The sequence below is a fragment of the Juglans microcarpa x Juglans regia genome, chromosome 5D (genome assembly GCF_004785595.1).
Source record: "Juglans microcarpa x Juglans regia isolate MS1-56 chromosome 5D, Jm3101_v1.0, whole genome shotgun sequence".
NCBI classification, from domain to species: Eukaryota; Viridiplantae; Streptophyta; class Magnoliopsida; order Fagales; family Juglandaceae; genus Juglans; species Juglans microcarpa x Juglans regia.
In genome coordinates, this window is record NC_054602.1 from 653841 (window position 1) to 679639 (window position 25799).

Below are 25799 nucleotides of genomic sequence, written 5' to 3' on the forward strand. Positions count from 1 at the left end.
AATTTACATAGATCATGTTCATAGCTCGCTAAATATTTAGAGATGCACGAGTCAATGTAGAGGAATTTAGGCTCATATTATGTAAATATGATTTATATATGGAGATGTATAGATTAATGTAAAATTTCTTAGTGTTTAAAAAAATGATTTTAAATTTATTGATATATTTTTTAATTTTTTAAAAAAATTAAAAAATGTCAATAAAAAAATTAAAAAAAAAATTGCAAAAAGGAACCAGCGGTAAGTCTGAGCAGTAGCACCGCTCTTTTAGGAATCCTGTGGGTTTCCGTCCAAAGCAGGAAGAAGCAAAACCATGGGCAGTTTTCTGTCAGCCCAAACAAACCTGCTAATCTAAAACCGGCTGCCCCGCTCTCTGTATTTACTCGCTTCTTTCTATCCTATCATTCAATCTAATGCACATCCACCTTCTCTCTCTCTCTCTCTCTCTCTCTCTCTCCCTCTCCCTCTCCGTGTGTATATCTTCTTGTGTCTATATTTGCAAAGGTTCGAGAAGGACCAGTTATCCATCTGGGCAGCTCGGGACTTGGTGTCTGGTGACGTGACAAACTGATTCCAATCTCTCTTTCTTGACGGACGGGGTATGTTTCCTTTACTACTTCCTTGAATGTGAAATACAAGAGTACGTAGGTGATTTTTTCGACTTGGCCATTGTGACCAATTTTTTTGATGGAACCAAATGGTTTAGGTGGTGGGATGTTTCCTAACATTGGTTCTGGAATGTTAGGTCTAGAATTGCCTCTTCAACAACAACAGCCACAACCAAAACAACAAAAGAGTCCTGCAAACCCTCATCACGGCCTCCGAAACCACCATCTCCAGATGGTTTCCTATCCCCATCATGAAACCGATCACAACCCACCACAGTCTCAGCAATCCGTGAAACATCCAATATATGCTTCCAAACCCAAGCAAGCCATAGCTCTCAGTGATGAGGACGATGACAACTCTGGGGATGCCAAGAGAAAAATGTCGCCTTGGCAGAGAATGAAGTGGACGGACACCATGGTAAGGCTGCTGATAATGGCAGTCTATTACATGGGCGACGAATCCATGTCTGAAGGGACCGATCCAACGGGCAACAAGAAGAAGTCTGCAGGCTTGTTACAGAAGAAAGGGAAGTGGAAATCGGTCTCTCGCGCTATGATGGAGAAGGGTTCTATGTGTCTCCGCAGCAATGCGAGGACAAGTTCAATGACTTGAACAAGAGGTACAAGAGAGTGAATGATATACTTGGGAAGGGTACGGCTTGCAAGGTCGTGGAGAATCAGAGCTTGCTGGAAACAATGGACTTGTCACCTAAGATGAAAGAAGAAGTTCGCAAATTGCTGAATTCTAAGCACTTGTTCTTCAGGGAAATGTGTGCTTACCACAATAGCTGTGGTCATGGGAGTGCCGGTGGGGCTGGTGGAGGAGCAAGTCAATCCCCAGATCAGGTGGCTACCGAGCCATCTCATACTCAGCAGCAGCAGCAGGCACAACAGCAGCGGTGCTTTCACTCGGCGGAGAATGCAGGTATGTGTGCTGAGGGTTCGAAATTGGTGAAAGGAGGAAATGGTGAAGAGGAGGATGATGATGATTCTGATGAGTACGAGGATGAGGATGGTGTGGAAAGCGGTTCTAGGGGTCATAGCGGGCATGGACATGATCAAGACGAGGACGACAATGATGAAAAGTCTTCGAGGAAAAGAGCAAGGAAGGGAGTGTTTTTTACGTCCTCGCAATTAGTGCAGCAACTGAGTTGTGAGGTGGTGAGCGTGCTGCAAGATGTGGGGAAGAGCCCGTGGGAAAAAAAGCAGTGGATGAGGACCCGTTTGATACAATTGGAGGAGCAGCAAGTGAGCTTCCGAGGCCAAGCTTTTGAGCTAGAGAAACAGCGGTTGAAGTGGGTCAAGTTTAGCAGCAAGAAGGAGAGGGAAATGGAGAGAGCTAAGCTTGAGAACGAGAGGAGAAGGCTCGAGAATGAGAGAATGTCCCTGCTTCTACGCCAGAAAGAGATGGAGCTGCTTGATCATCACCACCAACAGCAGCAACAGCTACAACATTCTTCGACTAACAAGCGGGGTGAACCATCCTCCATTACTGGATGAAAACTAATTGTATAACAATATATGATAATTGACTCAGTGTAGGTTTAGAGAGCTTGAAAGGTGGCATTCTTTTTCTTTCGTCTTTACTTCGGCTCAAATTTTGTTGTAAATTTTGGTAGTGGCTCTCAGCCCCTCATCCTTTATTTCAGTAGAACCGCCATGGGCTGGGCGCTTTATCATGTCTATCTGTAACAGTAGAACCGCAGACGAGAGATGAAGCACTCCACTTTAAAAAAACAAAAAACAAGGAAATAAAGAGAGAAGGAAAATCAGAATCATGGATTATCTTCTCTTTTTAGCTCTTAATTTAATAGTCTGTATTTTACTCCCGAAAATGCTTTCTTTTCCCACCCAATCAACTAATGTTTTGGGGTCATTCATTTTGCATTCTGATCCAAGTGTGTAGATAGATGATAATCACTTTCCGCAAAAGAAAACCTAATTTCTCGAAGAGCGCTAAAGGGTGCAAGTTTAGGGGCACTTTTATTTGCATGCACGAGACATTTTGTTCCAGTTTGTTTATCTTTATCGATAACCCCAGTCATTGTTGTCCCTACAGCTGGCCAAAATAACGAACAATCATTTAATAAAGAACAAAGAGCGTCTACAACACCAAAATAACGATTTGAATACAATAGCACTTATTATTTCATCACAATATGGACCAATGATACTACCTCCAGTTGAAAAAGATGCCCACCCGCGCTCGTATTACTTGGATGATCGAACACGTTACAAAAACAGCAATAATCAATATATATAAAGTCACAAGCAGGCTAGTAGCCTAATCCTCGTGACCTGAGATGTAGAACCATATGGGTGACAGCTACAGTCCAACGTTTCAAAAAACTATAAGCAATACCTCAAGACTGACGATGAGAACAGTTTATATTAATCCTCAAGCTCAATAATCTTGACCACAGATGCATCCCCAACTTTCTGGCACACAACAACTCGATCGTGCGATTTAATCACTCCTGCTGTCTTTCCATGGTCAAGGGCAACCTTTAGAACCGACTCATTAGTAGCGCTTGTAGACTCCGCCTGTAATATTAGGAGATACAGATTTCATAAAATATAATTGATGAATAACAAAGTAACATCGCATAATTAATGCAAAAAACCCATATTCGTATGATTATAAACCATGCACGACTAAGCATACATTCCACACGGGTAACCTCAGATTGGAGTCAGAAAGATTAGGATGAACACAGAACTCATAATCGGTACATAGGAAAATGCTAAATCTCTGGGCAAGGCAACGGTATTTACTTTTCGTACTTGTTAAACAAAAAATATTTACTTTTATTCTTTTTTTTTTCGTTAATTTCATCAAGAGCCTTTACCAAGTTACAACAGGTAAAATAAGAACTTACAGGATGTCTGGGATCCGCAAGCATGGGAAGAGGCCTCTGACTACAAGTGATTGCCTTGCCTATCCATGAAGCAAACAGATGGATTCATTAGCTTGGATATAAATGGGGAGGTACAAAGTAAATGACTATGAAATTTCAATAATTAATTGAGAAAATTAAAAAAAAAAAAAATCATACAAGTGCACTGAATTTCCCCCCAGAAAAGGAAACATGTTTCTGGAAATTAGTTAGAGACATAGAATTAAGTTAAAACCATTGAAGACAACATCCAAGTTATACAGTAAATTTAGGCAATATTAATAGTAAACCATTGCATCATTAGATTTAGCTACACATTCTTTATATAAGAAGTAATAATCCATAATGACAACTCAACAAGATTCATAAAAGGAATATTACATTAAAGGGATAAAGGCTTTCCGACATGGGATACGATCTAGACAGTTGATCCTGGACAAGAAAACAAGAGGATAACAACCTGAGCTTCAAACCAACAACATAAGGGGAAGATACTACAAGCAATAAGCATCAAAACCTGCGTAAGACTTCAATTTTAATCAATCGTTCCTTCTCCTATATGGTGATTGAAATAGTAACTTATATGGCTTATATTAAGAAGTTGAGCATTATAACAACCAAATATTTAAAAATTTTAAGGAAAAAAAAAAACTGAAGGATAACCAGCAATGCTTATCCTTCCAAACCTCAAGAAACTATTTGGACACGAATAATGCAGTTACTAGAAGGGTTTTCCTCATCAAAATTTTCTTAGAATAAAACAAAAAGACTTATTTCAAAAAGTCAAGAGAATACCTCAAAGGCTCCACTAAAGCTCCATTTCAGCTGATTTGTCTTAAGCCGGGGAATGACAACAGATATAACTGGCATTGTTGGCCTATACTTGGCAATCAATCTGTCCATAGTCATGTAATTTTATTTAGAAAGAGTCAAAATAAATGGCTGCAGATGAGTTTCCAATGTGATTGATATTATGGATGTACATCCCCAACCCCCATTTCTTCTTTTTTTCCTTCAGAAAATAGAAATTCAAGCTTGCACACTGATAAATCGGAAGGACAAATAGAAACATTTTATTTTTGAATATACCCATTACATGCACATTTACATTAAACCATCCACCAAGATAGTACCTTGCAGCCCTTCCTGAAGAGGTGAAACAAATAATGGCAGATGCCTTCACCTTAATGGCAGCTCGTACCTTGACAAGTGAATATTGGTCTATGAGAAATCCAATTTAATGGTGCAATAATTTCAACAAGAACTGTGATGGTGCAATATAACTAACAACAAAATATATTAATGAAAAAGAGCAACATTTAAAAATGAATACCGCTGAGGACGCAATAGATTCCAAGTGGGTCATTGGCTCTCCAACATATTTGACAGTCTTCTTAAAATAAAGGTCTTGATTGAAAACCTTCTCTGCCTACAAAGATTATTTCAGAGGGAAAAAAACAAATAATGAAACACCTCGTACAATGTGCATGGTCCTAAATCCAGGATTATTACACATGTTATCAATTCTTGAAGCACTACTAATAGATAACTAATTACCCTGAATACTTGACATGCTGCAAAGGCTGGATTAGTATTGTCCAACGATTATTAAAACAACAAATACATTCTTCTCATAGCAATTTAGAAGATATTGTGGAACACCATTTGTCTAAAATAAGCCATTACTGTAGGAAAAATAAATCCAGGCAATGATTGGGAATGCATGGTATGTAATAATCGCCACATTCCAATAAGTCACAACTACAAGCCAATCCAATACAATTATCGATATGCAAAAGTACCCTAGCAATAACAATCAAGGCATGTATATACATCATATTCATGAACAGGGTGTCAACAGCTTACACACAAGCCAAAAAACAATTTGCTTCAGTCCAGATCCTATCATTCTATCGGGATCTCACTGTTTCAGTTACTGAACAAGACCCACCACGCTGCCAGTTATTGGCTTCCCATCCTTGTGCTTCAGCTCATGATGTTGATATCCCAATTCAGTAAATAAAAATGAACACGACATAGAACAACTACAACTCCCTTCCAGCAAAAGAAAACTACTAGCATTCACAATAGAGCATGTATCTGTAAAACCCAAACTTTCCACATGCCCAAGTTCAGGACTTGACTCAATGAAAGGCATGATGAGTTCAATATTCTTCAAGATTCAACTTTCATAAGTTTAAACCCTACAAACAAAAATAAATTAGTCAATCAACAAAAATATGACTCAAGAGAAGATATACCTCAGCACAAATTTTACCAACAATAGAGATAGTCTCAACAGGGTACAACCCACGTAGAGTCTCAGCACCCAGAAGAATCGCATCACTTCCTGCACCCATTAAAAAATGTGTTAGACAAGAAAGTCCGTTTGCATGTAATACTTACAGCAATGTCAAACAGAAACCAAATACAAAGAGGAGAATAGAGGAACCATAAAATGGACCTAAATCCACCGAGCTCATCGTAGTATTTCACACACAATCACATATTATATCCAATCCCGCATCAAGGAAATCCGTGACTTTGGCATCAAGGTTTTATAAATTAACAAGTATTAAAACCAGAAAAATAGTGACACACCATCCAGCACAGCATTGGCAACATCAGTTGCTTCTGCACGAGTTGGCCTCAAGTTGTCAGTCATACTGTCCACTACACGAGTAACCACAGCAGGTTTTCCAGCCATGTTACACTTGTAAAGCGCAGCTTTTTGAAATAAAAACACCTGCAAGGTACATAAGATATGTTGGCTGACGCAAATAATTAGTTTTGATGGCACGAAGGTTATTCAGTTATATATATTAGAGTTAGGAGAAAATATCATGGTATGCACGGTATGTTGCACAGTGCTGGATTTTTCTTTTTACATGAAGGTTTCATTGATATATATTAGAGTTAAGAGGGAAAATATCATAGGATGCAAAGTATGTTACACAGTGCTGGATATGTTTTATATATAAGGTAAACTTTCATAATCTTGGTACTTGTAAATCAAGGCTTGAATTCTAAAAGAAAACATCAGATATCGTAGATTTCAAAAAACGGTGCAATTACTTTTTTTCCAATAAAAATTGGAAAGTTGGCACATAGATAAAAATATATAACAGAGGCAAAGATAAGTATATGAATTCTTATCTATCTATGGAAGCAATTTGAGCTAAAATGAAGCACAACTATATATCCCATGTAGCTACCTAATTTATTTATTTTTTTGATAAGTATGTAGTTACCTAATTTATAAGTGTTAAAGCTTAACTTTTCACAATTGAAGCATAACACCATGCAATGACTTTTTTATCCAAGTTTGGAAACTAACCTTTTCGGGAGGGAGATCTATGCCCAAATTCCCACGTGAAAGGATAATACCATCTGCCTCTTGTAGGATCTCATCGAAATGTGTTAACCCCTAAAAAGAAATCGAATTAAAGCCTTCTATAGAACTTAGACAATTTTATTAGATACTAAGATGAAACTCACCTCAATGTTTTCAATCTTTGCAAAAATTTGAGTCTGATCTAGGTCACCCAAATTAGAAAGAAGCTCTCGGGCCTGCATTCCAGCACTAAGAAGCCTGTTAGAGAAGTTATCAAACAACTATACTAACTCTTTTTTTTTTTTACAAGTAAATGTGAATTTTATTTATTATAACAATAGGTGTAGCCCAAGTACACGGGTGGAATGACACCTTGTTGGAATTAGAACCCAATATAAGAAATCACAGAGACTTATCCAGTAAAATCAATGCAACATCTATAATAACTAGAATACAAAGAAACATATCAATTCTAGAAAGAAGCCAAAGTAAAAGGAAAATACATCAAGGAAAAATACTTGCCTGTCGAACATCTTCTGCGTGCCTGGTATATGACAGTGAGAGGAAGTCAATTTTATTTTGAACTCCCCAGGTGCTTATAACCTGAAATGAGCAACGAAATATCACGAAATGCACTTAATAGAATTACCAAAAACAAAATGAGAGAGAAAGAGGCACTGCAGCCCATACACTAATCACTAAATAGTGTACATTCAGGAGTCAGGACTTGCCTCCTTATCTTTATCAGAGAGGGTAGGCAGATCGATATGAATTTGAGAGGCATGCAAAGTGAACAATGATCCTGCCAGTGTTGCAGTGTTCTTTATCACACAAACAACATCTTCCCCTTTCACTTCAGAAACCTTCACAACTCCAGATATGACTAATCAATTGCGCATGTATTATTCAATTCAATGCATCCTTGTTACAGATGATCTCCTCATAAAAGAAAATGAAAGATAATATCCCAAGAGGAAAAAAGGATCTATTCCAATGGCATGAGCCCTCTTGGTCGTCTATATCTTACCTCCAGCCAAACAGAAGTAGTTTCACTTCCAGTGAACAGGTACTGACCCACAAAAATGGTGTCTCCCTTCTTCACTGCCTGCAAAAAAAAAATCCAAGGCTTAGTCTCTTGTTCTAGAATTTATAAGAAAGAGTGTAACTTCTAAGAGAATACACCATCTAATTACAGGTTTCATCTGATTTAGGATGGAAGTAGTCCATCATTTTGAGTGTGCTGGAGAGAGGATAAAATTTTGGGAACGAATAGAGGTTTATTAAATACAGGCATATGTTATTTCATGATCAGATCACACTGTACGTGCTGCAGCACTCGATTAGATTTACAATTTACTATTTTATTCATTATAAGCAGATCAGTGATTTCCTGCATATATTATCTAGAATCCAAAACCCAGGCCCCACGGTCTACAAGAAGAGCAAGTAAAATCTAGTAGATGACAGTAAACAAGACATCATATATCATGATTTACATAATGCACACTATTCAGAACAATAATGATACTATTCTGCAGGAGCTTCCGCAACAATTTCACCGTAGACACAAAAGCTATATGATAATAAGTTGATAATTATTATCAAACCTTTGCCAGCCCATCAAAATTAATGGGCAATAGGTCTGAAGAGGCTTCTAGTTCTTGATTTGGTGTCAGAACAACAGAAGCGTCCATCTGAAGCGAAATAGATTTCCCACTTCTATTGACGACCTGCAACTCAGGGCCCACAGTGTCCAGCATAACCTGACATGCAGGGAAGAATAGTTTGCTCAATTCCTTTTCTAAGATTTCTCATTCAAACATGAAATTCACGACAGCAAACCGCTTAAGAAGAAGACCCCCCCCCCCTTTCTCCCTCCCTCCCTCCCTCCCTCCCTCTTTTTGCAAAAGAAATTATCCATTGATTAGCATTGAGCACGTCATTAATCTTCATTTCAAAAGCAATAAAAATACAAACCAAACAATGCCTAGATACATATATAGAGGAGTGAGCATTAAACTCTCCGTCCCCTTTTCCATTTTCTTTTTTCTTATTAAGGAGTGAAGAAAAAGAAAAAGAAACCCAACAAAAAAAAGACACAGGAAATTCGAGAAAAAGAAAAATCCACTGAGCTCAATGCATTAGCAAGCGTTTCCTACAATAAATCGATCAAGACGCAATATCCCGCTTTCCCGTAAACTAATATGATCTATAATCTCAGCACCAGAACAGAGTAAGAAAATAAACTGTTAAATAACTAATATTTCAGAACCCTTAGAAACATAGCATAACGTAACGTAACGTAACATACAGCGCAAAGCTTCTGAGTGCTCTTCACAGCAGCCTTCAGATTCTCCAGAGTTTCCTGGTGATATTCCGGGTCACCCAACGAGAAGTCGAATCGGGCCACTGCCAAACAAAACACAAACCAACTCCAAGAACATCAGAATAAAGCTTCTCAAAAAAGAGGCAGTGAATGTATATAGCCGAACAAAAAGCACGCAAAAGCAAAAGCCTCATACCAGACATTCCAGCCTTGAGGCAGCCCGAAATAATGTTCACCGATCGAGATTTCGGCCCCAGAGTCCCCACGATCTTAGTCATTGCAGGAAAGAAACTCTGTAAACAAGTCATCAACCACAAAATCATCAAAACTAAATAGATAGATCCCATTCTAAAGATCAACATTGAGCAGACTAATAAAAAGGATTTGAATAAATTTAAAAAAAAAATGCAAAATTAAGAAAGAATCAAGATGCTTACGGCCTTGGATGGCTCCAGAATGGAAGCCATCCTAATGGGCTCCTCTAGAAGCAGATGATTAGAATGCATCTTTCGTGTAAGGGTGGCTCTGAACCAAGTACCAACAATAAAAAAATAGAGGAGAGAAAAAGAGATAGGTCTCAGGTCAGAGCAGAGAACGGCAGAAAACAAGAATGGGCTTCGATCAGAGTCCGCTGATGAGATGAAAAGGGGGCGAAGGGAATTTTGTTGATTTTCTTATTTGGAAAACTTGGAATATGATTTTTGTAACTACGAATGTTCAAACTTCAGATGCTTCTACTTTTCGGTTTCCCACTAGTTCAGTACTCCTTTTTTTCATTTCTTTCGTAATTCAACTTTAATTGTTTTATTTGAAATGGAGAAAGAAGAAGTTAATAAAGAAACCAAAAAATAGAACACCATTTTAAATTGAAAAATTCTAGACATAAGTTTTATATTTCTTATACCATTTAAAAATATGTGATTTTATTTTTTATTATTATAAAATAAAAAAAATAAAATCATTATAAAATAAAAAAATAAAATCATATATTTTTAAGTGATATACAAAATGTGAGACTTAATATGACTCTTTAAATTTATATCACGTGGACGTCTAGCTCTGCAGATTCGTGTGGGTAGGTGGAAAAATGTGGGTTGGTGGTACTTGGTATCCTCGCGTGCTGATGGCCGTGTGCTAATGCATGCGTTTGGAAGCGATTGTTTTCATCTTTGTCGTGCTGCTGCCTACCGGGTCGTTTAAAGCTAACAAAAAACTAAAAAGCAGCTGCTAATGATGCGTCGGGGCAGTTACTGTTAGGTGGCCTTTCGTGTGGCGCAAGAGAAAGGGAGCGCATCGCATGTTCATGTTGGTTGGATTTGGACATTTGGCCTATAAACCACATAGGAGTGCCGGCACACCGTTTCTGCCCCGTCCCCAGTCCCCACTACAAAATCACTTCACACTTCACAGCCCACTTTTGCGTTGTGGTCAACTCTTATGAGCTGCTCCCACTCTGGTAACATGATTGCAGTACGGTCGTCGGGCCGGGAAGCCAGCCCCTCTCTATTTTTAATAGAGATTAGAGACCCTGTATTCTATAAGTTGGGTAAATTAAAATAATATAACTTTAAGTCGTAACTGATTTTATATAAATTATGGAAAAATATATTCATCATTCTTTTTTTTATTAACGACTCATAATTTTATGATGTAGTATTAGATGATAACTCCACAAATAAAATATAATAAATAACCTCTAATCATCTGATATCATATTATGAAATGATAATAATTGAAATTATGAGTAGCATTACTCATAAATTATATTCTATCTTTTTTTAAGGTATAACAAACTCACTTCATTCATAATGAGACGTTATAATTTTGACATGAGACATACAAAATACAACTCAATTACTGCTTTTAAGACTCATCAATACACAAATTTCTTTGTGGCTGATATGGTTTAATCCATTGTTGTAACTCTCTATCGACAAACCGTATGAAAGATAACACTATCCTAACACAGATTTAACAAACTCCACATTTTGTCCTAAGACAAAATTAAACAATCTCACACTCTGTCTAAGACAAAATAAATGACACATTCTATGAACAAAAATTCAAGAGATTATGTGTTTTTTAACCTAAAACAAAGGAAATAACAAAAAACGTAAAAGATACATGAGAAAATAGCGAATTAAAACTTGAAAAACTATAGATCCGCATTTTCAACCTTAAAGGAAATAAAAAATGCAAACACTGAGACTATGGTGGCGTACCACCCTAGAAGTACTGCAGAACGTCAGGTCTAAAAAAATCAATAGCCTAGTCCCAGAAAAGCCGCACGTTGCAGCGATAAAGCTCACCTTATGATGGAACGTGGATGTCACATGCATACTTTGGGCCATGTGTGTGGCTCACGTGTTACTCCGTTCGATGAGATTCTTCATTTTTCTAAATGATTGAGGCGTTGGGAATATTGCGGTGAGGCACGTGGTGGTCGTTGGCTCCAGAGAACAACAAATCTGCATTTCGGCATACTGTGAAAAAAAAAAACAAAACTAGAAAAACAAAAGAAAAACTAGAGAGAATAGGGAGAAAGGAAGAGGGACGAGGGAGGAATGGAGGGAGGAGCCAAAGCTCTAACCCCATTCCTTTGATCTGAGTTTTTTTATGAGGCGGCTGTGTAGAAAGAAAAATGAGAGAACAAGAATAAGGTTTTTCGCTCTGTCAGTGATTCCAACCTTTATATTTCGTCTTATTAGTAGTGTAGACAGTGTCTATATGTTGTATCCTCCCCCGACTTATAATTTTATAGTTTTTCTTCTAATAGAATTTAAATTCTAATTATATATTTTTTCTATTTTGCTCCAAAGAAACTGAGGATTTGTTTGACAACATAACTGATTTTTGACTATTTCATTCTAAAAAATTACTTAATAACAAAATATTTCTCAATTTCAAATCTTCGAATTTTTTGTTTAATTATTACAATTTTTCCAAACTCTCAAATAAAATACAAAAAAGAATATTACTTTTTCAAATTTCAAAACAAAATTAATATTCAAATAATTTTTTAATTTTATAATATTTTTTTCAATTCTTTTCCCTCATTTCCTAAAGTCTATTAAAATATCTTAATTCAAACAATTTTATTATTATTTACTGATAAAAAATTCTATTTACAGTCTCCAAATGGAGACTGCATGTGCAAACTCTTCAATAAATAGAAAAAAATACAATTTTGATAAGGATAATATTGTAATTTTAAAAAAATTTAAAGATAAAATTAACTAGACTTGCAATGTAGTCTCTAAATAAAGACTGTACGTAGCATTACTTTTTATTGATATACTGAGATATTCTAAATATTCAAACGAATATTTTTTTTTTTTTTTATCAATTAAATTGTGATGTCAGATTATGATAAAAATCATATATATTTAAAATAGGTAACTATTAGGACTAATCACAAATCTTATGCAAATAATCTTATACCAATGTATATGTTTTTTTTAATAAAAATTGTGTATAGACAAATGTTTCTTTAAAACACATTCTTAATTTAAACCGAAGAGATTAGAAACATAAATAACGTGTCGACTTTAATTGAGCCAAATAAATAATTTTGAAGTGGAGCGAGTTGAATTAACTAAATGCCGATTTGGGAATGTGGTAGAAGTTTTAAAAAGTACTTAAATGTTTTTAAAAACTTTTTAATATAACATTTATATTATTTGAATGTTATATATTAAAGTACTTTTAATTTTAAATAAGTTAACAAGTACATTTGAATCCTCAAACGGGTTTTTCCAGATAATGTAAGACATAATTTAAATTTTAAAAAGATTGTCAATAAACGAAAATATCCATATAATTTTTTGATAATTAAAATTTTCAAACTTTCAAAGATTATATGGTCATAATTTTTAAAAATTCAAATAATCATTATTTCTATTTTGAAAAACACTTTTTAATTTGTTATTAAACGTATTTGAAAGTATTTTAAACATATGGTTATCAAACCGTAAATAATTTTCTAATAATATGACTTATTACTTAAATTATAAATTATAAACCCCAAAATTATAAGTTATATTTTCCATCACAATTTCAAACATACACTAAACTCTAATTTCACACTCTTTTATCTCAAGAAAGAAACTCCACCCCTCGTCTTGACACACGTATTGTGCGTCGGCCCTAAGCTAAGTTATTTTTATTTTGTTCAAATGATTTGTTGTTTATTTTGACTTTACCGTTTATTTTCTTCTTTTTAATTTGTATGCTCGTAATCTACAAGCCATTCATTTTATTCTTGGTATATTCGGGCATTTCTAATTTTAATTAAACCTGCATTGACGGTTGACCTTTCTGCCACTCATCCCAAAATTCATTATGGGCGGGATGAACTAATTTTGTGATAATTAGAATAATATAAATAAGATATAAATATTGCAAATATACTCAATATACAAAAAAAAAAAAAAAAGTACCACTTATGTAGGTATGATTTATGTCTATAGTAGTGAAAGTTCACATGTATTGGATATCACCTAAAACGTATAATGGCTATTTATTTGTTATTAGATGAAGAAATGGAGAAGGGAGAAAAAAATAAGAAAATAATGGTCTCGTTTAGATGTTGAGCTGAGTTAAGATAAGTTAAATTTTTTATGAATAGTAGTGAACTGAGATGGTAGAGTGAGTTTTGTAGGGGTCATTGAGATGAGTTTAGATATGTTTGGATATTAATATGAGTTTAGATGTATTTATAAAAAATTGAAAAATATTATAGATTTCGCGTGTAAAGAGGTGTTGAGTTGAAAAAAATTATGACCTTAGGTGTAAAGAGATCTTGAACTGAGACGAGTTTAGTGATTTGAGAGTTGCGTGTTTGGATGTTAGATTCAGTTTAAAATTAGATTGAACTGAATTGATCTCAATTCAGTCCAAAATCCAAATAGGATCCTTGTATCTAGGCAAAAATGAGAAAATTAATGTATAACAAAATAATGTATAAGAAAATAAAGAAAAACCTAACTCAAGTGAGAATAAATTCGTAGTACACTTAACTCTTAAGCGTTATTTGTTAAAGAGACATTTATTTTTTATTTTTTAATATTTAGGTTCAAGCTTTTAAGTTTTTAATAAATTTTGGTTATAGCAAAAAGTCCAAATATAGGGATTTCTAAAAGTCTTTTAAGGACCATTAAATATAGGTTTTTACATGTATATTGTTTTTTATTTGGAGGTGTAGGCATTGCTAAACAACTGAGGTTTTGGTTGGGTTTATTGATTTTGCCTATAGCGTTAAATGACCCATTTGGATGGATAGCGAGAGTGTTTCCTTTAATCTAATTTGATTTCATCATTATATCTTTAATAAATTTTTATACAAAATTTAATAAATAATTCAACATTTTCAAATTTCAAAACAAATAATAATATTAAAAAATAATATCCTAACAATAATTTATTCAACTTTTAACTTTTATCTAAAACTATCTCATCTTACCTCACTATCCAAACTACACCTAAACCAAATGGGATCCAGAACATCGATCAAAATTGACTTTGACAATCAACACCGAATTTTCAAAACCAACAAAATTTGAGAAATCCAATCTTATTAAACTAGGTAAGCATCAATTAATTCATTATCCCTAACGATGTATTGTGGCCAATACATTCAAAATTAATACCAACAAAAATAATCATTCATTAAACCATAGACAGCACACTATTATTCACCAATTAAACAATTATTAGAAATGCATAAAGTTCAAAGTTTACAATATATATATATATATATATATATACACACGTTAATGAGAAGCGATAGGGAGGTAATTATTCAATAATTATTAAACAACTTTCGTTTGGGTTTGAATTAAAAATAAATAAATAATATTTATTAGAGAGTCGTGTCTGTACTAATTTTATTGGTTCTAAATTCTAATATTAGTACATTTATTAGAATTACTATGCATCGTTAACAAACTAACATTAAAAAATAGTACATTTATACCGTTGATTATCATATCATTTGTGTCAATTAAAGTGGTTTTATTTTTATTTTTAATTGTTGTGTCAAAGTTGTTAATGGGCAGTAACGACTTTGAACTCGGATGAAAAAACTCCCATTCAGAAATTTTCACAACCCTGCCAGCCCAAACCAAAAGCCCTCTTTCCCAAAAATCAACCCAACGGACCAAAGCCATTAGACGCTCCGAGAATGCGATCACAATGAAAGGCAATAAACAAAGAAAGCCCAGTTTCATAAATCAACCCGATCACAATGGAAGGCATTCAGGCAATGATCAAAGATGTACGACTACTATTCTCACTCTCTCCCACCCGGGTCCCACCCACGTGGCCACGCGCCGATATACTACCTAAATCAATTAACGGGACCGTCACGGCCCTTCCTAAACCGACTCACAGTCCGTTAAGACGCCTCGTCCCCGTTCCCATTCTCTCATCCTTCTCCGCTAACGTCGTCGTTCCCGAACCCTAACTTTAACGTCCTCTAATGGCCTCCTGTGACGACTTCTCTCTCCTCGATGACGACGACCACCACCACCACCAATCTAACCCTAACCATCCCCAAATCCCAGCCTCTCATCACCTCCACCAAACATACGCGCCCCACCGCTTCGCAACCAGATCCAATCCTGTCCACGCGCCGCCACCTCCGTCCCAATCGATAATCTCTCCCTCCGCCGCCAGCCCGCAGAAGATCAGCGGCGCCGAAGAAGAAGAAGAGGAGGACGACGGAGAAGACTACAACGACGCCGCTTTCTGTTCCAACCCTTACGACAATGGAACCGATCCGAATAGGGTTAGAATTGTCGATCTGCGGACTGAGAAGAGGAAGGACCGTGAGGAGCTCAGCGACGGAGCTACCAATTACGGCTATAACAACAACAAAAAATCAAAGCCCTCCGGCGGTGCCGGTACTTCCGGAGGCGGAGATTACCGGAAGGACAGGGAGGAGTGGAGCGACGCGGCGATCGCTTGTCTGCTCGACGCGTACACGGAGAAGTTTACGCAGCTGAACCGCGGGAATCTGAGAGGAAGGGACTGGGAGGAGGTGGCGGCGACGGTGAGCGAGAGGTGCGAGAAACAGACGAAGAGCGTGGAACAGTGCAAGAACAAAGTGGATAATTTGAAGAAGCGGTACAAGCTGGAGCGCCAGAGAATGACCAATGGCGGCCTTTCTGTGAGCCATTGGCCGTGGTTCAAGCAAATGGAGCACATTGTTGGCAATTCGCTGCCGGTAAAGGCTTTGACTGACGACGATAAAGGCGGTGGCTCTTCCGCAAGCACGCCTAGGCAGACGAAGAGGTGAACAAATGCTTTCGTCAATTTGGTTATCTATTCTACATTTGTTATTATTTGTTTCTTGGTTCTGAGATAGCATTTTCCAAAGCTTCTATGCTTGATGCTTTTGTGGTTTTGTCCCCTCTTCTTCTAGTATTGTATTGTAGTGGGTTTGATTCGAAATCTCCCTGAAATTGATAACTGTTTTGAGAGTAAAAGCAGTCGCTCTGCTTGCTTCTCTGGTTGGTACTGCCGTACTGTGATGAAAATGGAGCTAGTGAATTAGTGGGTCGGTGGGTGATATTGAACCCTGTGTGTACAAATTATCAGTATACTATTACTCTTACCTGCTCAAGATTTATGAGAAACGTGATTATAGAAAAAATCTAGTAGCTGGCTTTATTCAGAAGTCCACACACACTGTATACTGTATTGGAGAAATGAAACAGAAATTTTTATTTTTTATAAGTGAAACAGAAATAATTTCTCTAATACAAAGTTTGTATTTAAAATGATATTTTACAAAAAGAAGAAGAAGGAAAAGCAGACAAGTAAGTATCTATTTGCAATCATGTGACATTTTAGATGAGCCCTTCACCCTGATTATAAAAGCAGACAAGTTTTTGAATATAAGCAGCACCTAGCAGCAACTAATCTTACAAGTTTGCGTCTGAAAAGTTTACTGGATACCTATCCTGGAAACATGTACTTGGCTGGTCTCCTTGTGCTCCCAAAACTAGAAGTTTGCATGTTGATTGTGTAGGTGCGAAGTGGTTATGATTGTCATCCTTTTCTGATTAGTAGTTATAATTATATACGTTGCGTATGCACTTGTTTGAAATCTTTGTCCGTATGTGCAACCATTATGTAGGATTGATTTAAATTGGTGCTTTCCATTTGCAACAAAATGTATATTTCACGGCATTTGTGCTTTATGCATTTGGACTATTGTTGATCTTGTTGATATACACTGTGATTTGTTTTCATATGCAAGGATATGGCTAATTTATTCAACAAGCGGGTATATAATTAATTTGCATCATCACAGGGATGTTAGCATTTCATAGATGCTTATAGATAGGAATTCGTTGAGTTTTGTCCTTATCTTTTGTGTCCTAATCAATTTCACTGAAACTAAACGAGGCATGTCTAATTATTCACAGTGGTCAAAGAAAACTATTTGTGAACTTTTCTTTATTGCGAGACACCATGAGGTTAATGGTGGGATTTTAATCCTCACCGTATGTTCTGATAAATGTGCTTTTGCAGATCAACAATTGCAATGCCCGGTCCTGTAGGTCAGGTAAACAATGTCAAACCAAAATCAATATCAAACCCTAGATGGCGGAGAGTAGTCTTCAAAGTTAGTGGTGTTGCTCTTGCTGGCAGTGGTCCTAACAATATTGACCCGAAGGTTTGGTGTGAGCCCACTATATATATAGAAAATTTGATAGAATAAGCTTGAATATTGACCTTTTTAGTGAGAAAGGGTTCTCACCTTAATATGTTATCTGGGTTATAACCTAAGTTAAATTGTTTTCTTCTTGATTGTCAGGTAGTAACGTCGATTGCCAGAGAAGTTGTAATGGCTTGCCGCCTTGGTGTAGAGGTATTATTTTTGGCATGATTACTCTTGGCAACATGGATGTTTGCTTATGTTTTGTACTTGGCATGGGACGTTCTTCATTTTTCATGGTATCCTAGGTGGCAATTGTTGTTGGAGGTCGTAACTTCTTTTGTGGAGATACGTGGGTCACCACTACAGGTTTAGAACGATGTACTGCATACCAAATCGGGTAATGCTGTTGCTTTTAAGAAGGCTTTGCATTCTTGAATTATAATGTCTTCTCTTTTGAGTCATGGTTACCACTGAGATAAATAACGTCAGGTGAGATTTTAGGATACATACATATATATTATTAGTTTTAAATTTTGTGTCAAGTGATGATAATATGTCATAAAATATGTTACGAAATCTTATTTGCAACTTATATCATTACTTATATAACAAAATTTTTTTTGCTTATTATTATTAATATTTTTTTAATAAAATTTTATGAACTTGGCTGCATCTGGTGTGATCCCGTTTGCCACTACTTCCTCTGTGGCTGAATTGTTATTTCTTCTATTTAGAAACCTAGAATTAACCAGTAGAAGGTGCACTGAAAAGTAAAAGCTTCCAAAAATGAAATTACAAGACAACATATTTTAATTCTGCTTTAGAACTTATATTTTTTAAAAGTTGCAAGACCAAATCAGGGTGCAAAAAATCAAAAGTCCTTTTAATTTCCTCCCAGATACATGGCTTACTTGGGTTAATATTCTTGGAAAACAATCTAATTGAGGATCAGGAGGAGAATTGGCCATCCAATCTTACAAACTAATGGAGACCGAATTTGGAAAAAGAGATTTGTACCCATGACATGTTGTATCTGAGACCATACTGTAAAGCTGAATTCTTTGCTCTCTTTCATGTTAAATCATCAATTGTTACAAAACCTTAAGCTGATAGGAGATGATGAATTGAATTCTTCAAATTATAGTCTCTAACACACTCCCTCATGTGCTAGGCCATACAACACATGGACCCATCTATTATGACATGAACTTGACATGATAATTTAGAGATATAGTAGACTTGGGGTTTGAAATCAAGAACACCACTTTATACCATGATGAAATTAAAAGAAATCAAGAGAAAGAGGAGGAACCAAGTAAGCTTAAATTTTTGGGATAAATGATGATTTAAGAAAACATCAATGAATTTGCTTGTAAATTTGTCTTAGCATATACTATGCATACTTGAGCAGTTGTTTTGAGGAGTGTTGAACACATGCCTATTGTCGGATGGTTGATATGGATATGTTGTGATTGAGAGAGAGTAGCTGTCATTTTCAATGATGCTATCTCTCTCAACTTCCATTGGATGAAAGTGGCTTTCCTTTTTTGTTTTTCCTGCCTATTAAGGAAGGGGTAGATAATGATAATTCAGCCGCTTGACTTTTAAAAAATAATGTCTATAAGCTAGGGAGGATATGCATGGCCGTCTCCTATAGAAGAATAGATAGTAAAGAGTAAATTTTGTATTGCATACGAAGAAATTGTCGTCTCTTCTCTTTTAGCTCAACAAATTTAGATTTCATTGTTCTATGTTGTTTGCTTTTGTACAATAAAATTATATTAGATTTTTTATTCTAACATGTAATATGTGTGCCAGTATGATGGCAACGGTGATGAATTCCGTACTGCTCCAGTCAGCATTAGAGAAGATGGGAGTTCAGACACGTGTGCAAACTGCATTTTCAATGCTGGAAGCTGCTGAACCATACAGTAGGCAACGGGCCATCCGACATCTGGAAAAAGGCAGAGTAGTAATATTTGGTGGTATTGGTGCTGGTTTTGGAAATCCACCCTTTTCCACTGACACAGCTGCGGCTGTTCGAGCTTCGGAGAGTATGTCTCCGCCCCACCCAAAGTTATTGATATTTTTTTATTTGTATTGGTGCACATGGTCCCTCTCACTCTCCCTCACATGCACATGCGCATACATAGACAAAGGTACTATAGTATCTCACACTTAGTATGAGAGGGTGGTCAATGAGATGTTTGGAAGGTAGAAGTTCTTGTATTGTATAATGATTCCAAAGGGCTCCAATTTTAACATTGGCTAGTGCTTTTGAAATATAAGTCTAAATGTGACTTGGGCTTTCCTGGGTCATTATAAATGGTATCAGAGCTAATCTCAGCAAAAAGTATCGGATTTGAGTCATGTTACTTGTAACGGATTAGCTTGACAGGGACACAACAGCCATGCATGTGCACTCATACCTTTTGGGTCTTTTGTAAATTATGTGCTGTTTTTCTCTCAGTTCATGCCGAGGCAGTCCTCAAGGGTACCAATGTTGATGGTGTGTATGATTGTACCTCTCGAGACAACAATTTTACATTTGAGCACATATCTTTCAGGGATCTGGCCTCCAGAGGTGCCACGTCCATGGACACAATGGCACTGAGCTACTGTGAAGAGAACAGCATTCCTGGTTTGTGTAATTTCTTTGTGCTTGCTTCTGTGTAGGGTGCATCTTTATATTGGTACAGACATTTTGAGTTCATTTGGTAACAATATCTCAGTGCATCATATTGAGGCATGGAACATTATTTCTGTAGATCAACTGATAATCAAGTATGCTATATATTATTTGATTGTCAATATCTCTTGTGAAGGTATGTGAGTTTCATAAGCCTGGATTTGATAAGCTGTCAATAATAATTTAATGAAATGGGAAGCAGTTTTGGGTTTAGTATGAGGGAATTGCAGACAGATTAATTTATGTTTTTCATGTACAGTTGTGGTCTTTAATCTTCTTGAGCCTGGCAACATCTCCAAAGCGCTATGTGGAGAGCAAGTTGGTACACTGATTGATCAAACTGGAAGGATTAGCTAATATCTATGAAACTCTGATCTGATAAATTACCAGGTCATGTTACGAGATGCAATCTCAAGTGAGTTGACCCTTGGAACACTTACTGAGCACTTGGAATTCAGCTGCCGGCTACTATTTGTGGAGGCTTGGATGGTTATCCTGAGCCGTGATTCTCTGCCTTTACTGTGCACGATAACTGATCAAGGTTCAGAAATGCCCAGTACTGTTCACGTTGTTTCTACTTTCTAGTGTTCGCTTTATTCTATATCTGCATCTTAGTGAGGTGCTTATATTTCTTGTATCCTTATATTTGTAAATGTTGTTGACTTGAAAGAAGCCATTAGTTGGGAGAATAGTTGGTCGAGATGAATTAACAGTGAGTGCATTGATGATGGATTCATCTGGGAGCAAGTTATAGAGTTCAAAGTCATGAGTCTGTTATAGATTGAAATTGTTTTGCCGTAACATGTATGATAAATTCACACCTTCTAAATCTATTTTTGAACTACTATTATGCCTGATAATATTGTATGTTCATGGGGGGTTGACGGTGGAATTTATTAAACTGGGAGAGAGGAGAAACGATTGTTGTGAGAATGGGCTGCAATTTTTTATACGTAAAAGAAGGAATAAATTCAGAATAATGCTAGAGAGAAGCTACTGTAGCAGTGCATTCTTTGTATTCATTACATGGTTATTTTTAGTTCTCTATTTTTTTATTTTAGACTTGAGAGATGTGTGGTCTAGATGATGCCACATCATGTGTGCAAAATGGTTGCTCTCAACAATGACTTCTATCTATATTTATTCATAAATTCAGCACTTGAAGTGTGTGGACATGCTATAGGATTGTATTGCCTTCTTTGAGAAGAGAAGGGGACATGGTTTCTATCGGGAACAACAGCTTGCAGTTCCTTCCTTTGTCATTGTGGTACTTTCCAACCTTCGGGGGCTATGGAACTAATTAACAGGGTAATTAGGCTGTCAAGGGTGGAAAAAAGGCTGCTTGGAGAGCCACCGTACTTCTTGACATTCTCTAGCTTTGGAAATAAATGACGAACAAAAGTAAAGTTACATGACACAGAATAAAATAGAACCATCCTGATGGATCTTGGACAATCAGAGCTCTCCACTAACAGCAACATTGGAAAACATAGAAGCTTACAAATATTACAAAGAAATCGGACAAGAGAGTCTGCAACAGCCAGAATTTGCAGCGAGACAATGCAAATTTAAAACGAGCATATGGACGAGGATAGAAACATTTGGCAAATACTGAAGCAATTTTAAAGAGCATAAGCATCATCAAGCCAGTCCATCTTCAGTGGTGGCAAGTGAAGGTGAGAGTGAATTGCGCGACTCATCGTAATCCTCCCCAAGAGGAGACTGCTCCACCCTGATGTCCTCTATCATCTTTGCCACTTCCGGCATTGTTGGCCTTTTCTCAGGCTGCGGTACCACACAGGCCAACCCCACATGTAGCATGGACACAAGTTCTTCCTCGATGTTCTTATACCTCAAGAGTTCTTGATCAAATACTTCAGCTGTCCACTCTTCTTTTACAACCGATCGAACCCATTTGGGAAGGTCTACACCCTGTTCCTCCTCATCCACGCGTGGCCGAGTTGGTGAAGGGTACTGGGATGGAGCTTTCCCTGTCAGAACTTCCAACAACAAGACCCCAAAGCTGTACACATCTGCCTTTTGAGACAGCCTCTTGGTTTCTGCTTGTTCAGGAGCCCTGTATCCTCCTAATCTTGCAACGGCATGAACCGAGTTTAGAAGCAACGACAGCCCAAAATCAGACACGCACGCAACACCGTTCTTATCAAGGAGCACATTCGAAGATTTCACATTCCCATGAGGTATTTTCGAGGCGCTGTACTCTTCGTGAATCTTTGCTAGTCCTCGAGCCGCTCCTAGCACCAAGCTGATCCTTGTAGTCCAATCCAAAGGAATTCTCCCCGGACCTCGATTCCCTAAATAGTTATTCCAAACATAATATCGTATACCGTTGAAACCTCACGTGAATTATCATTCAGATGGAAACAATACTAAGTAGGTAATATAACATAATTGAACTCGAACATAAATAAACCCTCAGATGTCAAAGTTCAGGTATATTATTATTGTACCACTTCCAGATTTCTGAAATATTTAGTATTGGATTATAATCTCCATATTTGCATAATATCACCTCATATCTAAAAACTTGTATAGCTATAAACAATATGTTTCTATAAATTTAAAATATACTGTTTACTCTCCAAATCTGATTTTACTACTTTTTTTTCTCTCTCCTTCCCCCCTCTCTCTCTCTCTCTCAACACCAACCGAAACAAACATTCTCTCCAGAGATTTTTTTCTCCTTACTCTCTCGACACAAAAGAAATTTGAAGGAAACAAATAATTTTAGGAAAAAATAAAAAAATAATAATAAAATTTTATTATTATTTGACTTAAAAGATTCCTAATAATGTAAGGCGAAATTTTTTCTTGAGATGCAAATTAATCCATCCTCAAAAATGTAATTTTGAATATTGCCACTGCTCTTAATAGGTATTACGTACGTGCTAAGAAGCAGAGATATAATTTATTACTAACCATGAAGAAGTGAATGCAAGCTCCCATTTGGAAGATAATCATAGACAAGAAGCTTCTCCTCCTTGGCATAGTAATAAGCTCTAAACCTCACGATATTTGGGTGCTTGAGCTTCCCGATCACATCCATATACTGCTCAAACTCCTTCCTCTCACAAGGGTTCGCGTCCTTGAGACGCTTCACAGCCATGGTGCACCCGTCATCGAGTACTGCCTTATACACTGTCCCCAAGCTCCCTTTCCCGAGCATCTCTGCTGACGCCCTGAGCAAATCCTCGAGCTCAAACTGCTTCTTCCTATCGAAAAACACAAGCTTGCTCCGGTCCGTGGCGTTAGTCCCATCGCTGCTATCTCCGCCTCCATTGTTGGCATACACCTTCTTCTCGCTCCCACCATAACTACTCGCACTCCTCCTCCTCCTCTTCCCACTCTCGCTCCCCGCTAACGAACCCGAGAAGCTCCGGTCTCTCGCACAGTAATGCGCTACGATGAACGACACCACCACCAACAACGCCACGCAGTTGGCTATCACAATGGCCACTATAGCACCTGTGCCTAGCCCTTTCTTTGATCCTCCTTTGCCTTGACTAGTCACAGGCGCTTGGGGCAACGAGCTCGGGTTCGAAGGTACGGTCTGAGTAGAAGCAACCGCCGGTGGAGTCCCTGTGAACGAGCAAACGGGCAAGGGGCTCGACCCACATAGCCCTTCGTTCCCTGAAAAACTTTTGTCGCCGAATTTCCTCAGTAAACCGTCAGGCAAACGTCCGTACAACTCATTGCTCGTCAAGTTCAGCTCATTGAGATTTACCAGACTGGCTGAGAGGTCAGGAATCGTCCCAGAGAGGGCGTTGTTCTGCAACCGAAGCGTGAGAAGCCGATTCAACTGGGACAAATCTTTGGGAATTGGGCCGCGCAGATTGTTGTCGGAGAGGTCGAGGCGGAGGAGACGCTGTATGGAGGATATATCGGGTGGAATCTCACCCGAGAGATCGTTGCGGGAGAGGTAGAGAAGCTTGAGGTTGGTGCAGTTGGTGAGGGGAGAAACGGTGCCGTTGAGGCGGTTGTTGTGGAGGTCGAGGAGGCGGAGCTGGTCGAGCGGGGCCAGAGAGTCAAGTGGGCCGCGGAGGTTAAGAGAAGGGAGGGAGAGAACGATGACGCGTCTGTTGTTTGAGGAGCAGTGGACACCGCGCCACGACGCTGCGCAGGCGTTACTGCCACTCCAGTTGGACTCGAGCAGGCCGTGGGCATCGGTCTGGAGGCGAAAACGTGTGAGTGCGTCTGTATCATTGGGAACACAGAGAGAAAGGGTGAGGAAGGAGAAGACTAAGGCGAAGGCCAAGGGTAAGAGATAAGGATTATTCATCGATCTTTTGGTGTGTTTGTGGTCTCAGGTCTGAGCGGGAATAGTAGGTAAAGGAGTCAGGAGGAGGAGATTGATTTTTTAAATTTGTATAGTTTAGTGTTCAAACTCCGGAGAGAGTGATAGCTAGCTAGTCTCTTTCTTCATTCCATGTCTTGGCCAAACGAGTTAAAAAAATTCTAGACGGAGAAAGAGAGACTTTTGTGTGTTTTTTGTCTGATAAGGATGAGATGGAAGAGAGAGAGAGAGAGAGAGAGAGAGAGAGAGAGAGAGAGAGAATTGAAATGATTAAAGAGGGATAGGAGGATGAGAATGGGAGTGTTGTTTGTGAGTGTGTTTATGATGTCTTTGGGAGCAACACTTTTTGAGGGAACATAGGTAAATAACTAAATATGATTAAAGGTGGCAATAGTATATGGGAATGAGGGTGGAGAGTGGTTGGGTGAATGATTGCATTTCCCTCCTCACTCCTCTTGAATCGAATGAGTATAGAGGTTTATTTTAAATCAAGTGCTGCTTTTTTCCCTTACCAATGCTATGCATGAACAAAACAAATATGATCCACACTTTTGCATGGTACAACTTATTCCTCCTCCCCAGCCCCATTTACAGCCATGATAACCCATAATTAGGAACATCGATCATGGCATGCTTTTTATCAAAATTATTAAGCCTTTTACTATTTTACTTCTCAATCTCTCCAATTCGATTCAAGAGGAGTAATGTCACATAATATAAGGATCTCCAATCAGTGATAATATATATATATATATATATAGAATCGACTACTTAGTACCACTACAAAATGGGATCGATTCATACGAGGATGCTTTTGTAAGATGAACTTGAACATGATAAGTAGCTTTGATATATAGGATGCTTTTGTCTTCTAGATACTCATGTTAAAGGTAAAAACCAGTATCCTCCAAGATTAGTGTTATGGATTTAAGAGTAGCATGATTCATGGATCTTTCTAGATT

The 25799-nt window shown here is 37.4% G+C and overlaps 3 protein-coding genes and 1 pseudogene across 6 annotated transcripts; 2 read left to right on the forward strand and 2 right to left on the reverse strand.

Moving 5' to 3' along the window:
* Window positions 1-278: 278 nt before the first annotated feature.
* LOC121265409 lies at window positions 279-2192 on the forward strand (annotated as a pseudogene).
* Window positions 2193-2726: 534 nt separating this feature from the next.
* On the reverse strand, window positions 2727-9907 carry LOC121265391 (pyruvate kinase 1, cytosolic-like). Its single transcript, XM_041169007.1, is given in 17 exon segments — window positions 2727-3152; window positions 3488-3510; window positions 3513-3546; window positions 4301-4400; window positions 4639-4706; window positions 4839-4934; window positions 5767-5855; window positions 6107-6251; window positions 6843-6932; window positions 7004-7075; window positions 7362-7442; window positions 7571-7702; window positions 7867-7944; window positions 8447-8602; window positions 9151-9248; window positions 9362-9458; window positions 9603-9907. Coding segments are annotated over 17 exon segments (1581 nt in total). The 5' UTR covers window positions 9672-9907; the 3' UTR covers window positions 2727-2999.
* A 5516-nt stretch (window positions 9908-15423) lies between these two features.
* Window positions 15424-21355, forward strand: LOC121265388. 4 transcript variants are annotated; one of them, XM_041169002.1, is made up of 7 exons: window positions 15424-16458; window positions 17704-17848; window positions 17990-18043; window positions 18139-18230; window positions 19652-19887; window positions 20401-20480; window positions 20782-21355. In XM_041169002.1, exons 1-6 carry the CDS (start codon window positions 15644-15646, stop codon window positions 20445-20447), a joined length of 1389 nt encoding a protein of 462 aa, XP_041024936.1. In that variant the 5' UTR covers window positions 15424-15643; the 3' UTR covers window positions 20448-20480; window positions 20782-21355. The 4 variants fall into 4 exon arrangements, with proteins under 4 accessions (XP_041024936.1, XP_041024935.1, XP_041024933.1 ...); XM_041169001.1 differs by having other exon boundaries at window positions 20401-20474; XM_041168999.1 differs by having other exon boundaries at window positions 15425-16458; window positions 20304-20480.
* A 591-nt stretch (window positions 21356-21946) lies between these two features.
* LOC121265372 (leucine-rich repeat receptor-like protein kinase PXC1) lies at window positions 21947-25171 on the reverse strand. Its single transcript, XM_041168981.1, has 2 exons — window positions 23463-25171; window positions 21947-22837 (listed from the first exon to the last, which is right to left on the reverse strand). The coding sequence occupies exons 1-2, from the start codon at window positions 24820-24822 to the stop codon at window positions 22164-22166; spliced, it is 2034 nt and encodes a 677-aa protein (XP_041024915.1). The 5' UTR covers window positions 24823-25171; the 3' UTR covers window positions 21947-22163.
* Between the last annotated feature and the right edge of the window lie 628 nt (window positions 25172-25799).

Excerpts from the sequence above, each read along its gene's own strand:
- LOC121265388 (XM_041168999.1), top strand. The coding sequence starts at position 15,644 with ATGGCCTCCTGTGACGACTTCTCTCTCCTCGATGACGACGACCACCAC. Across the intron at positions 16,459-17,703 it reads ACGCCTAGGCAGACGAAGAG|ATCAACAATTGCAATGCCCG; the intron begins GTGAACAAATGC and ends GTGCTTTTGCAG. Across the intron at positions 18,044-18,138 it reads CTTGCCGCCTTGGTGTAGAG|GTGGCAATTGTTGTTGGAGG; the intron begins GTATTATTTTTG and ends ATGGTATCCTAG.
- LOC121265372 (XM_041168981.1), bottom strand. The coding sequence starts at position 24,822 with ATGAATAATCCTTATCTCTTACCCTTGGCCTTCGCCTTAGTCTTCTCC. Across the intron at positions 22,838-23,462 it reads CTTGCATTCACTTCTTCATG|GGAATCGAGGTCCGGGGAGA; the intron begins GTTAGTAATAAA and ends ATAACTATTTAG.